The 15,158-nt window shown below is 36.7% G+C and overlaps 2 protein-coding genes across 2 annotated transcripts in view; both read left to right on the forward strand.

Annotated features, from left to right (window-relative positions):
• Nucleotides 1–5,340, forward strand: part of MORC4 (MORC family CW-type zinc finger 4) — a 102,113-nt gene extending 96,773 nt beyond the window's left edge. Inside the window, exons 15-17 of the mRNA XM_049766723.1 lie at nucleotides 3,486–4,179; nucleotides 4,486–4,769; nucleotides 5,080–5,340. Of these exons, the coding sequence (XP_049622680.1) occupies nucleotides 3,486–4,179; nucleotides 4,486–4,769; nucleotides 5,080–5,233 (1,132 nt within the window). The 3' untranslated portion in view covers nucleotides 5,234–5,340. The remainder of the gene's footprint in view (nucleotides 1–3,485; nucleotides 4,180–4,485; nucleotides 4,770–5,079) is intronic.
• Nucleotides 1–15,158, forward strand: part of VAMP7 (vesicle associated membrane protein 7) — a 1,102,798-nt gene that overhangs the window by 409,920 nt on the left and 677,720 nt on the right. The window lies entirely within an intron of this gene.

Below are 15,158 nucleotides of genomic sequence, written 5' to 3' on the forward strand. Positions count from 1 at the left end.
ATGTTCAGTAACATAATCAAAATGTGAGAAAAAGAACAGAAAGGAAATGGGTAGAAAAATATTTGAGCAAATAATAGCTGAAAGTTTCTAAATTGAATGCAAAATACACATTCAGGAAGCTCAGAGAACTCAAAATAGAATCAATTCATAAGGATGTATAGCTAAACATGTAGCACAAATATTGAATGCAAATGGTAAAGACAGAGGCTCAAAGGCATTTTGAGACTTTCCTGCTATAACACTTACTCATCATGTTCAAGAGAAATTAACAGTTGATTTATTATGAAAAATAATGGAGAACTGAAGATTGAAAGCAAGTCATCTAATAATAATACGAATTTATATGAAAACTGTATTGTAAGTGGTAACTATAATTATAAAAGACAACATATTAACATGTTTCTTTTTATTTTAATCCATTTAAAGAATAATTATATAAAACAATATATTGGTATAATTCATGTATGTGTATAATTATATCATTGTGCACATATGTACATATAAAATTCGACAATACCACCATCAAAAGTGTGTATCTGTATTTGAACAAGGAAGGACCATATTACAGTTAATATAATTTTATCATTGTTGTGTTTGTTCCTCTGAACTTACATATAGACATATAAACATATAAAGTTTATTTATGAGACTTTTCTGTTACATTTGTAAATGCTAAAGATGATATCCACAAGAAAAGAGGAAAAATGGCAAAACCAAAGAATTCATGACACAGAAAAAGGAAAGTTAAATAGGAGAAATAACTTCCACAATATTTATAACAGCATTAAGTGTGACTAACCAACCCAGTCAAAATACAATCAGACTGAATTTATTTTTTTTTATTTTGTTTTTGGGGGCCACACCCGGTGACACTCAGGAGTTACTCCTGGCTATGCACTCAGAAATCGCCCCTGGCTTGGGGAACCATATAGGACGCCGGGAGATCAAACTGCGATCCGTCCTAAGTCAGCGCATGCAAGGCAAATGTCCTACCGCTTGCATCACCACTTTGGCCCTATCAGACGGAATTTTAAAAATTCAGATATGCTGCTCCTAGGAGAAATGCTTTAGATTCAAAGATATAATTCAGTTGAAATACAAAACTTAGAAACTGCAACCATAAGAGATTTGTTGTTATACTAATGTGAGACAACATATACTTTAAAAAATGTTCCTAGATATGTAGATGAGTTCCTAATAAATTCCATCAGGAAGATATAATAAATATACTCATATATGAAACAATCACCCTTCAATTTGATAAAGTAAAAGCAGAAAGAATTGAAAGGATAAATAGACAACTTAACAATAGTAGTTGGAGGCTTCAGTAAGCCTATTTCAATAATGGTTAGAAGATCAAACAAGAAAACAGAAGAATATGGAAAGAGAAATACTGAAATAATGGAGTAAGCCAGCTATACTTAATATGTGTATATAGAACAGTCCACCCCAAAAACAACACTTCATATTTATTTCAAATGTACATGAACTATTTCTTTAGAATTGACCATATGCTAGATCACAAAAGTAGGCTGACATACAAATTAGGTTCTCTAGCTACAAGAAAATTAAATCCGAAGTCAAAACAAGGAAATTTGAAAAAAATAAAATTAAGAATCAATATACTAAAATATGCTATTGAGAATATGGAAATGAGCAAATAAAAGCAAATAATTAAGAAAATAAAACAATAGAAATTAGAACATGTCGGGGCTGGTGAGGTGGCGCTAGAGGTAAGGTGTCTGCTTTGCAAGTGCTAGCCAAGGAAGGACAGTGGTTCGATCCCCCATATGCTCCCCCTAAGCCAGGGGCAATTTCTGAGTGCTTAGCCAGGAGTAACCCCTGAGCATCAAACGAGTGTGGCCGGAAAAAAAAAAAAAGAAATTAGAACATGTCTTGCTTTAAAATTTAAACAAATACACCAAAACTTATAAGAAGAAGCTAAAGTACACATAGGGAAGCTAGAAATGTAAGTGTTTACATTAAAATTGTCTCTTGCTATCGAGGGCTAGAATGGGCAGCTACACCTCGCCTTCATGCTGTTCCTGACTCTGAGCTCAGGGTTAAGTGCTCTGAAGATGGACCATAAAAGTGGATAGATCAAAAGGTGTTAGTTCCATGCAAGTTAAGTACCTTAATTTCTTATTCTCTCCAGCACCACTCACGTATAATTTGAAGCTTTATCTCAAATTATCTACACCCAACTTTAAATTACAAAAACTAGAGCAAGTTCAACTCAAATCAAGGAGAAAGAAGGAAATACTGAAGTTTGAAATGGAAGTGAAAAAAAAAAACAAAAAAATCAGTGAAGCCAATACTAGTTTTGAAGAACATACAAGGATGGAGACATATTACTAATGTTCAAAGAGATTGCAGAGAAATGTGGGCAGGCCTGAGATACTAGCGTGTCATGGTCAGCATCATACTTGATGCATTGAAAATTGAGTGCTGATTTTTAACTAGCAATTGGTTGGTTTTCTAGAAAGACTATTTATAAAGATAAAAATGAGACTCCATTCTGTTGTTGCAAGACACTGTGTTGCCTGTGGATTTTGCTGACAGCCAGTTAGTTGATTCCCTTAACTGCTAGTGTATATTGTAGACCAAAATGGATGGTGCTTTGAGGCCACACTATCCTGGACTTTCCTGAAGAAAGAAGGGGATGTCTGTTTGACCATGTCAGCAGTTTTTGTCACAAGGGTAAATCCTTTGCATTTTCTGACATAATTTCTTTCTAAACCAGGGGCCCTGTGTTTTAATTTTTAGCAAGTGAATAAATTCAGTAATCAATCATAATGAAGTTAGCTAATAAAGGCACTATATGGTGTTCTGTTGGAATCTAAATAGCTGTCTAAGCATTTGAAACTGGAATGTTACAATTAATGAGCTGACTAGATTCTCCACGTACTCCACTCATCTTTATTATGACCTTTCTTGAATCTCATGAAAGGAGAAATTTGTATGTGCAGGGTTTTTTGTTGTTGTTGTTGATGATGCCACAAATCATTTGTTTGCATTTTAGAAACTTTTAAGTCAGACTGTTTTTAGTCATATTTTCAAAAGTTTTACCAAGGTCAGCCTTATTTGGTTAAAGCTAGATGCCATCTCATTTCCCCTTTCATTTAAGGACACTTTTATCAGCAATTACATGTGAGGAAGGCTAAGGCTAAAGTTGTATTCTTGTTTGTTTTGGGGTCACACTCAGCTGTACTCAGAGATTACTCCTAGCTCTGCACTGAGATATAACTCCTAGCAGTGTTCAGAGGACCACACAGGATTCTGGGAATTGATCCAGTGTTGGGCTGCATGTAAGGCAAACACCCTCTTGTACTATCTCTCCAGATCCTAAAGTGATGTACTTGATGTAAAAATGATCTGTGGATGGAAGCTTGGCTCAGTTCTAAAATAGGCCTATAGAAGAGAAGGATCCCATAGAAAAAGAACCCACATCATTACATTTAAAATGCAATTTCTTCTTCTTGCAGTAAATACAAATGGATCCTAGGTGAGGAACCTGTCGAGAAACGAAGAAGGCTCCAGAATGAGATGTCAACGCCTCCTCTAGATTATTCTATGCCTGGATCTTACAAGAGAGTAGAGGCAGCTGCAGCTGATCCAGAAGGAGAGAATAGCCATGATAAGTTTAGTTCTGAGAGAAGCACACCACCATACCTCTCCCCAGAATACCCAGAAACAAACAAGCATACCAGTCAGAGTAGGGAGGTCTCAGTTCTGTGTTCTGGTGCTCATGATCAACACCAGGGGTCCCTGTTTCCTGATGAACTAGATCAGATGCCAAGATTGGTAGCAGAAGAATCTAACAGAGGCAGCACAAACATACACAAAGAAGATGTAAACAAAGGACCTTTTGTAGCTGTTGTTGGTGTTGCAAAAGGTATTCAAGATTCAGGGGCTCCCATTCAGTTGATCCCTTTCAATAGAGAGGAGATTGCTGAGAGAAGAAAAGCAGCAGCTGAGTCTTGGAACCCAGTGCCTTTCCCTTCTGCGTCCTCTGCTGCGAGCCCTTCTGCTGCCCTTGGTGAGAAAGGAAAAGGCTCTGAGGAAGGTGCAGTTCGTAGTACACCAAAGGTGAAGAACCAGAAAGAGCTGGAAGAACTGAAGAGAACCACAGAAAAACTGGAACGTGCACTGGCTGAAAGAAATCTGTTCCAGCAAAAGGTTAGGGCAGTGCTTTACTTGTAGGAATGCAATTGTTATTAGCAAGAGGCCAGAAAGTTGGAATCCTGATGATTTCATGTTCTGAAGCCCTTTAAACAAAATAAGCTATTGAGCAATTTTGTGGCATGTCTCAAAAAGAGTAAATCTTAAAGAGCTTCCTTGCCATGTTTGGGGATTGAAAAAATCCATACATAGAAGAAATATATAAGAACTCTCAAGTTGAATATATTCAGAGAAATATCTGGCATTTGCATTAACTTTTTTGTATTATATGGGTTCATTAACTTGCTGTTTTGTGGACTGCAGGTGGAGGAGCTGGAGCAGGAGAGAAATCACTGGCATTCTGAATTCAAGAAGGTCCAGCATGAATTGGTGACCTACAGTACCCAGGAGACAGAAGGCTTGTATTGGAGCAAGAAACACATGGGATATCGCCAAGCAGAATTCCAGATTCTGAAAGCTGAGCTGGAGAGAACCAAAGAGGAAAAGCAAGAACTGAAAGAAAAACTGAAGGAGACAGAGATGCACCTGGAAGTTCTGCAGAAGGCTCAGGTCTCCTACCGGACCCCAGAGGGAGATGACCTAGAAAGGTTAATTACTAGGGTTTAGTTATCAGCTTGTGAGTGATAATGGGAAGAAACCCTTAGGACATCCCCAAGTACTTGTCAAGGGAGGAAGTCTTAATTAATTAATGAGCCACCAAGGATTGAGAAATTACTTAGAGAGTTGTAATCACTTTCCCTGTGCTTGGTGGCACATGCTTCCTGTGCTTTCTTCCTTCTTTTTAGTTAATGCAAACATAATAATTGAGAAATGTAGGTCTTTAAGGACCTTCATTTTATTCTGTTGGCTAATGACTTCATGTCATCTCTTCTCCTGCCCCCTCACTCCATCATACAGGGCTTTGGCAAAGCTTACGCGGCTGCGTATCCACGTCAGCTATCTCCTTACTTCTGTCCTCCCTCATTTGGAGCTTCGTGAGATCGGGTTTGACTCAGAACAAGTGGATGGGATCCTGTATACAGTGCTGGAGGCAAATCACATACTGGATTGAGCACCAGACTATATACTCTCTATACCCTTCCTAATGTTCTTTGCTGTTCTCTATTTTCCCATCTTCCCTTCTATTCTCTTTATCTCCCTCTCTTCCCCCACCTTTCCTTCTCCCCTCTTCTCTTTTACCCTTCCCTCTCCACTCCTCTCTTCTCCTTTCTACTTTTCTCTCCCTCTTTCCCTTTATCACCTTTCTTATTTCATATTTTGTCTCCTATCCTTCTCTTTTTCCTCTCCTCTTTCCACTATCTCATTATATTCCCTTTCTTTCACACCTCTATGCCTTATATAGATAAATTTGGGTAATGTCTCTTAATCAGTCTGCTTCTATTCAGTGTTTGGTGTGGAAAAAAAGACTAGTAAAATAGTATTGCAAGAGTCTAGGAACAGAAAAGCAACAGTCACCAAAACTAGGTTTCCTGAAAGCTTTAATGTCCATAATACTTGGCCTGTTTCGTAATATACTTTCTAAAATAGTTTGTATTCATTTAGGTTAAATCTGACAGCAAATATTGGGTCCAATATACCAGGTGTTTGGGGACAAATTGCAAAGTCTAATCATGGTTTTGGCTTTTAAGGATCTAACAGTCTTGATAGAAACACAAGACATTCACCAAGTTAACTAACTTGTACATGCAAGTGATATGGATATGAGAATTTCAGGGGAGGAAATACAAGAAATCACTTCAGAAATGGAACCTAAAATAATTTTTGTTTAAAAAAAATAAGCATGACCACACTGTAAATAATGAGTGTTCTTTAGGTGGTAGGACTATAGTTGATATTTTTTCTTTTTCCTGTCTTTTGCCTTTTTCAAGTTTTCTATAATAAAAATGATTTTTCCTTATATTGAAAAAATAAAATTCTTAAAAAGAACAAAAAGCTTGGATTGAAATATCAAATTGGATATACAAAATATCTAAGTGGTGATATAGATTTATGATTTATTTAATATTAGCTGGAGCACAGAATTAAGAGGGCATAGAAAAAATAAAATGTGAGAATGTGTTTATTAGGCTTGATGGGTAAAAGTAGTTAAGGTTAAACCATGACTCATACCCATGACCTATCACCCCTTTGGCTTTTGCTATTTAATAGAGAATTATTGAAGCAAATCTTTATATGTGTTCCAAAATCACGATAACCCAACTCTGTCAATTTAGCTATTTGCTGAGTTATTTTATAGCAACAAGATCTATTTGCATCCTTCAGAACACACCTACCTCCTCATCAAGCTAGAATAAAAAAGAGACAGATTTATGTCCTTGTAAAAGTGTACATGTTATTCATTGCTTTACTGTATACATATATATTTATATAGCACATACTCTCTTAAAAGTTCAAGGTACTCTTCAAATGACATTGAACAGCAGACACATAAAAATATACCAATAGTGAGAAGTAGGAAGTAAAGGAGATGCAATAAAAGGGAGTGGTGTCAGGCAATTGCAAAATAATTAAAAAATCCAAAGAAATATTGTGGATATCTATTCTGTTTCTCTTCTGTGGTGCTCACTGAGAATACTCTCCCAGACTTACTTTTCTTCTGTTAATGGAAACCCTGGATACAGTGCAGTAAGACTGCAAGCAGAGGGAGGGAGAGGCTAAACTTAGGTTTTCTCATTAAAATCAGTATTTTAAACAGTCCTGTTACCTTACTTTCTTGTCATTGTACCTTTAGTCTGCTAAATTTTTAATTATCATATTATTTGACTATTTCTTATTACTGATGGAAGGGGAAGCACATTCAGCCACTCTTTTGGTGATTTCTGGTTCTTAGATCAAGTTGTAGGCTGGAGCAAAATTACAATGAGTAAGGCACTTTCCTTATATGCAGCAAACCTGGTTTTGATACCCACATCCCATATGGACCCCAAGCACTACTAGGAGTGATATCTTAGTATAGAGGCAAGAGTAATCTTAAGCATGGCCAGATATGCCCCCCATAGAATCAGACAGAAAGTGTATAGGGTATGCAAAAAGGACAATATGCATACAAGGGTGGTGGAAGAAAAATTTAGAGATTCAATGTGTATGAATTTGTGTGTAAAGATATTTTGAGAAAGGAGAGAGTAACAGTTCCAACAATTGGGCTTTTTTTTTTAAAAGGAAGTCTTTATCAGTGTCCATGTAAATGTAAATATAAATGATGATGTTTCTCATTTCCCATCTCATTCTGATGCTTCTAACATCAGTTACTTGTTTAATTTTATTTGCAATGACACAAGACTGTTATTGATATATGTTTACAATGAAGCCATATCAGCATGAGATCACTATTGTATGTAAAATGCCACAATGGAGAGATTGGCAAGTGTGAGATCCTTTGCAGAATTTAGGATAAAGGGGGAGGCAAATGACCTTCAGGAAAAATATGGGTCTTCTGGCTATTCTGTTAAGTAAATATAATTTTCTTTTCAGATCTTGATTTCTGAAAATTTAGCAATTTTGTTTTGTTTTGTTCATTGGCAAGTCCCAGTGATATGTGTTCCATAACTCTTGGGTGCCTCTCCTTTGAATTTAGATATATCATTTGTTTAACTTGCTGAATAAAGTAATTAGTACCTGGGACATTTTTTATTTCGTTTGTTTGTTTGTTTGGTTGGTGGTTGGTTGGTTTGGTTTTGGGCCACACCCGGTAATGCTCAGGGTTTACTCTTGGTTATGCACTCAGAAATCATTTCTGGCTTGGGATGCCTGGGGATCAAATCATAGTCCGTCCTAGGCTAGCGCTCCAGCGCTGTTGTTTTCTATAATCACTGTTTAGTTTATTTCCTCACACCTTGCTAATTAATAAGAAGTAGATTTGAGGGCCAGAGTGGTAGCACAGGTGGTAAGGCATCTGCCTTGCCCACACTAATGTAGGACAGACAGCGGTTCAATCCCCTAGCATCCCATATGGTCCCACAAGCCAAGAGTGATTTCTGAGCGCGTAGCCAGAAGTAACCCCTGAGTATCACTGGGTGTGGCCCAAAACCCAAAATAAAATAAAATAAAATAATAAATAAATAAAATAATAAGTAGATTCTTTACTAGCCTTCCTTACTTTTCAGTTACCATGCTCTCACTAAATTGGTTTTATGTTATGATTAAGTTATTATGTTTTGATTAAGTTATGTCTATTCTTAAAATCTAGGGTTCTCCATTACCAAACAATTGAAATACATATTCCTATCTTGCTCCAATGATGCTCTCTCTCAATTCTCATCTTCCATCATTCCAAAAGCAAGCCACATTCCACATAAACGGCATTTTTTTCAGTGTGTGAAAGTGTCACAAATATCTTCCCTCAATTCAACACCACCCTGTCACCCCTGATAGGTTAACCAGGCTAAACCCCAACAAGACTATACAGGTTCTGAAGGGAGAAATGGGAGACAATGTCTTATAATATATAGGGATATCCATTCCCAGAAAAATAGTTACACATTCTTCTCCAAAGCACATGGGTCATTCTCCAAAATACACCACGTTCTATCCCATAAAACATACCTCTATAAAATAACAAGAATAGAATGTGTGTAGACTAACTTCTCAGATCATGATGCACTGAAATTAGAAGTGAATGATGAACACAGACAAAAAAAATAGCACCTGGAAAGTAAACAGCTCACTTCTAAACAACCAGTGGGTCAGAGAAGAAATCAAAGAGAAAATCAAAAGATTAGTGGAAACAAACAAGAATGAAGACACAATTATCAGAATTTGTGGGACACAGCAAAAGCAGTAATAGGAGAAGAAATATAGCTTTGCAAGCACTCATTAGGAAGAAAGAATGGTCCTACATAAATAACTTAATGGCACAGCTTATAGAATTGGAAAACTTAATGAAATGAACCAAAAACAAGCAGACAGAAGGAAATAATAAAGTTTAGAGCAGAAATTAATGAATTGGAAATCCAAAAATCTGAAAAATCAATGAAAAAGTTGGGTCCTTATAAAAATAAACAGGATTGATAAATCATGCAAAACAAAGAAAGGGGGAGAGAGAAACTTAATAAGCCAAATTAGAAATGTACTGGGGAGGTTACTACAGACACTACAGAAATTCAAAGGGTAATCAGAGCTTACTTAGAGAATCTTTATGCCACAAACTATAAGAACCTGAAAGAAACAGATAAAATCTTGGACTCATAACCTACCAAGGTTGAACCAAAATAATCTGGCATATCTGAAAAGAACTATCACGATTGATGATATTAAAGTGGTAATCAAAAGTCTTCCAAAAAACAAAATACCAGTCCCAGATGGATTCACTAGTGAGTTCTTTGAAACCTTTTTTATTTTGTTTGTTTTTTGGTTGGCCATACCCGGCTGCACTCAGGGCTTACTCCTGGCTCTGTGCTCAGAACTCGAGCCTGGCAGGCACTGGGGACCATATGGGATGCCAGGATTCTTATCAATGTTGGTCCTGGGTTGGCTGCTTGCAAGGCAAACACCCTACCACTGTGCTATATCTCCGGCCCACTTTCAAACCTTTTAAGAGGATCTACTGCCAATCCTTTCAGACTATTCCAGGAAATTGAAGAAACAGAAACACTCCCTACTAGTTTTTATGAAGTTAACACCATCCCGATACCAAAATAAGACAGAAATATGACAAAAAGAACTACAGACCAACATACTTGATGAACACAGATGCCAAAGATTCTCAACAAAATTTTAGCAAATAGGCTCAAAAGTCTCATCAAGTAGGTCAAATACCATAACCAAGAGCTATTCATTTCAGAAAAGCAGGAATGTTTGACATATGCAAGTCAATTAACTTAATATGCTGCATCATCAAATGGAAAAATAAAAAAAACTTATGATCATATCAATACATGCAGAGAAAGCATTTCATAATGTCCAACACCCATTCATGATAAAAACTCTCAAGATGGGAATGGAAGAATCTTTTCTCAATATAGTCAAGGATATTTACCATAAATTCATGGCAAATATACTCAGTGGGTAAAAACTGAAGCCTTTCCTCTAAAAACTGGCACAAAATAAGTCTGCCTAATCTCACCAAAAAGTGGTGTTAGGACAACTGGTCAGCTACATACTAAAAAGTAAACTCAGACCTCTCTTTAACACCATGTAGAAAGGTCAAACCAAAATGGATTAAAGAGTTTGATATAAGATCTGAAACTATAAGGTGTATATAAGAAAACATGGGCAAAACACTCCATGACATTGAGACTAAAGGCATCTTCAAGAAGGAAACACCACTGTCCAAGCAAGTAGAAACAAAGACAAATGGGACTACATTAAACTGAGAAGCTTCTGCACTTCAAAGGAAACAGTTCATAGGTTACAAAAGCTACCCACAGAAAGGGAGAAACTACTTACCCAATATCCATCTGATTAAAGGCTAGTATCTATTGTGTACGAGGTACTGACATAACAAGAAAAAAAATGTAACCCCATTAAAAATGGGAAGAAACAAATAGACATTTCCTCAAAGAATAAATACAGATGGCCAAAAGGCACATTAAAAAAAGCTCCAAATCACAAATCATCAGAGATGCAAATCAAAAGAATAAGGAATTTGACACCACAGATACTGGCACACATCACAAAGAACAAGAACAACCAATGCTGATGTGTATGAAGGGAGAAAAGTGAACACTCATTCACTACTGTTTGGAATGCCATTGAAAGTCCAGACTTTCTGGAAAACAGCATAGATATTCCTAAAAAAATAACTATGATCCAACAATGCCACTCATAGGGATATGCCCTAGGAACACATACACCACAAATATTTCCCACTGCACTACTGTGTTCATCGAAGCATTGTATACAATAGCCAAAATCTGGAAATAGCCCAGTCATTTGACAATATTTGAGGGGCTAAATAAATTGTCAGGAAAAATGAAGTCATGAATTTTACCTATATATGGATAGACATGGCGATCATTATGCTGAGTGAAATGAGTCAGGGAGGGGAATTGACATAGAATAATTTCTCTCATCTGTGGTATATAAAGAAAGATAAATGATAGTATGGTAATAATTTCCAGAGACAATAGAGATGAGGTCCATGATATGGAGCTTACCACAAAAAGTGGTGAGCACAGTTAGAGCATTAACTGCTCCGACAACTAACCTGACAATGATTGTTAGAGATGTAAAATGCTTTTCCCAGAGACAGGAAGGGGGTGGGGAATGAGGAAAATAGAGAACATTGGTGGCAGGAAAGTTCTGTGACTGAAATCCAACTATGAACATTTCTGTAAATAAATTATTAAAGGAAAATAATATCTCCCCTCTGCTATTTTATTCCCTTTACCTGGAATGTTCTCTCTCATCATCTTTTCTATGACTCAAATGTCTTTTCCCCCCTCTCTGAAAATTCCTCTGATTAACTCAACCAGACATAATATCTCTTTTGAACATTTTTTGTGTTACTTATAAAATGTAGTCAACATGTTTTCATCTTGTCATTTTTATTAGAATGTTTCATATTAAAATACTTGTCTGCTTAAATTTATACTGACATTTTTCATGGACATTTCAAATAAAATGTCTTTAAAAAGGTGACACTGATCCCTTATTTTAGAAAATGACACCTCCATGATCCAGTTGCTGATGCTGATTTTAATACATAACATTTTCCACAACTTGCAATTCTATAGTAATTTTATTCAATTTTTATTGGGTACCTACTATGTGCTGTGTGATAGAGAATATGAACACATGGTTCCTCTCCAGAGAACTAGTAAGTTCTATGGTGTGACAGGAAGTTCCTATTTTTGCCATAAAAACATATGCCAAAGCTTATCACATTGCCTGGCATACAGTATATAATCAATAAATAATTGTTAGTGAATGAATTTTTGACAGGAGCTTTTGTTCATATCTCATTTTTCTTAAAAACCTAAAATAGCACCTCATTCAGAGAAAGGGCTGGATGAATACCGTATGAATGAGGTACATATCAACCTAGCACATTAAACTCTAATCATGAAAAACTGAGACACATTACTTGCAGTGGATCAGTGTAATCTGCCGTTGCCTAAGATGTGTCTTTAGCTGAAGTTTGATTTGGATAATTAAAAATGCTACCAGAGAGAAAAGGAACATATGTGTTATATGTTGCATATGAATATTATCAAAGGGAGTCTACCTTACATGCAATTTGAAAATACTGAGAAACACAGAATCAAAACAAGTGATATCTATAGAGAACAGAACTTGAGAATGAGAACTAAAATGAGAAGAAAAAGAATCTGCAGCCTGTATTTATTCTCCTAAGAACTGTGATAGCTTCATTTCATAAAAAGACAGAGGAACTATCCACAATCAAAAACTAGAGCAGAAGTATAGAGATAGTACAGTGCTAAGGGACTTTCTTTGCAGATGGCTGATTCTGGGTTGATCCCTCAGACCACATGGTCCACTGAGCACTGCCAAAAGCGACTCCTGGGCACTGAGCTAGGAGTAGACCCCCAAATATTTCCTTGTGTGTCACCCAAGCCAACATTAAACCAAAATATATTTTAAGTAAATATATTTCTAGTTCATGTTAAGAAGTCGTTCAGAAAATGCTTATTGCAGTAACAAATGAACACCTAGCAAAGGACTGGAGCAGATTCTCTGTGGCCCTTGGGGAAAGGATGATTTGCTTGCCCACATCCTGTTATTGCAAATAATCTGGTTTAACAGTTTAAGAGACAGGTTTAATTGGCAAACACAGTTCCTATAGGTAATAGCCATTATTAGAGCCTCTTTCTATAGTTCTATGTTCACTATGAAGCCTGGGAGTTTGTTTGGGAAAGTTCAGGCTATATATAATTTCCCTCCGAAAGTAACCTGTACTTGGTAACAAGAATATTTTTAATTCAGACTTACACTAGATAGAGAGGAAATTCTTCTGATGAGAAAGGTAAGGCACAAAATACCACAATAATCAACAATATAATTCAAAAGAAAATATGGTTCTTTTGAAATGATTAAAAATTTTAATCATTGAGACTCAATAAATGTTCAATTTTCTATTGGAAAATAAAAGCATCAGAAATGTTTTTATTGGGGGCTGGAGAGATAGCACAGCTGAGATGGGGTTTGTGTCTCACTAGGTAGAATTAGGCTCGATCCCCGGCATTATGTGATTCCCCTGAGCCTGCCAGGAGTGATTTCTGAGTGCAAAGCCAGGAGAAACCCCTGAGCACTTTTGGATGTGGCACAAAGTAAAAATAAATAACAAAACAGACATAATCCCAAATATCAATTCTGGTTACTATATACATCACCAAAAATCTACAGCTTACTTTTAGTCAAAAATAGTTGAAATTGTTTAGGTGCCTTTTACTTATCAAACACATGCCCTATGTCTGAGAACTGAATACTCAAGATATGGCAAGATAACTTTAGGCAGGAGCTAAAGACATTATTTCGAAGAATCTTCTATATGCCCTACAAGGAATAGAGAGGTGTAAGTATAGGATAGGGTGTTTCTGTTGTAGGGGATGATATGAGGGGGTAGAATATGAAGCACCATAGTGGGTAAGAGATAAAGGAACACACAATTTGGAACAGAAAAAAAAGATTTGGAGAACACCAGCAAGAGGGGCACTGTAGTAAATCAGCTTAACAAAAATACAATTGGTTGCCATAAATTAAAATTTTTCTTACATGTCCCGAATTTGGGAAATTCCAGCTTTCTCTCCTTTGGTACAAAGCTTTACTTACTTCACTAGTAGAACTTCAATGGATGACGTTTCTGTTCCACTGCAGTTTTTCATAGAACCTGACCAAAATTAAAAAGGCATCCTCATCCCCTCCCAAATGTGCTTTCTCTGGATCATGTTTTTCCTTTGGTTTCTTTGAGAAAGAACGTGGTTGTGTCAGCTGTATTGGGAGGAAAGGCGCAACTTCTCCTCGCTTTGTCCTCATGGGCCCATGTGGTTAAAGGGATTGAACCAAGCTTTTTGCAAGTAAAATAAGAAACCTAACCCAGTTCTATCTTTCTAGCCCTCCCCTTGACTTCCCTGTTTTTGTTTGCAGGGATTTGGACTACACCTGGTATGGTACTCAGGAGCTATATCTCTGGCCTGCCCCCTGATTCAGTTAATGAAACAAAATATTCCTGATTCCTAACAAAATCAAATAGTCAGGTCAAGTCTTGATGATATCCAAACTTCTGAGAAATTTTGATCTTGAGAAGTTTTGGTTTTACGAAGACCTCCTATTTTTTGTGGGGGGTGTTTGTTGTGGGTTTTTTCCCACACCTGGCAGTGCTTAGAGGTTACAATTAGCTCTGAAGGCAGGAATCATACTTGGCAGTATTGGGGGAACATATGCAATGCCAGAGAATCAGATCAAAATTGGCCACATGCAAGACAAGCACCCAACCTGCTGTACAATCTCTCAAGCCTCTGAATAATTCCTTATTAAAGTACGTTTGGATCTTCAGCAGGAGCTATGCTTTATTATCTTCCTGTACTTCCCAAAGACATACTGTTTTGTTTTGACTTTGACAATGGTTTTTAGGTCACCAATGTTTATTAATAAACAAGTGAGCTTTTATTTAGGACCTGCTGTATCCTCTGACTATAGATACTTTCCCCATTACAGCCGAAAAAACTGAGTAGAAAAGAACTGGAGTGTTACTTGGGCTACATAGAGCCCAGATTTTTCAGAGCTCAGACCCTTTTCGCACTCCACCATAAACTCAAAAAGGATGTCTTTTATTCTGTCTTTTGGTAATAATATACTAAAATCAACTCACATCATTAAGAATTCCCAAGAAAGAAAGTTCCACAATCTCAGACAATGTTTAACAGCCCTCGTGATCAGGAAATTATTCACTTATGTAACCAGTGTCCCTCCTAACAACGTAAAAGTTTATTTCCTCTTGACTGGCTTTTTCACTCAGAGCTGTTTCTTGGCAGCACTCCTGATATCAAAACAGCCACCAAGCTCCTATTCTTACACTC

This window comes from Suncus etruscus, chromosome X, assembly GCF_024139225.1.
Source record: "Suncus etruscus isolate mSunEtr1 chromosome X, mSunEtr1.pri.cur, whole genome shotgun sequence".
Lineage (NCBI taxonomy): Eukaryota > Metazoa > Chordata > Mammalia > Eulipotyphla > Soricidae > Suncus > Suncus etruscus.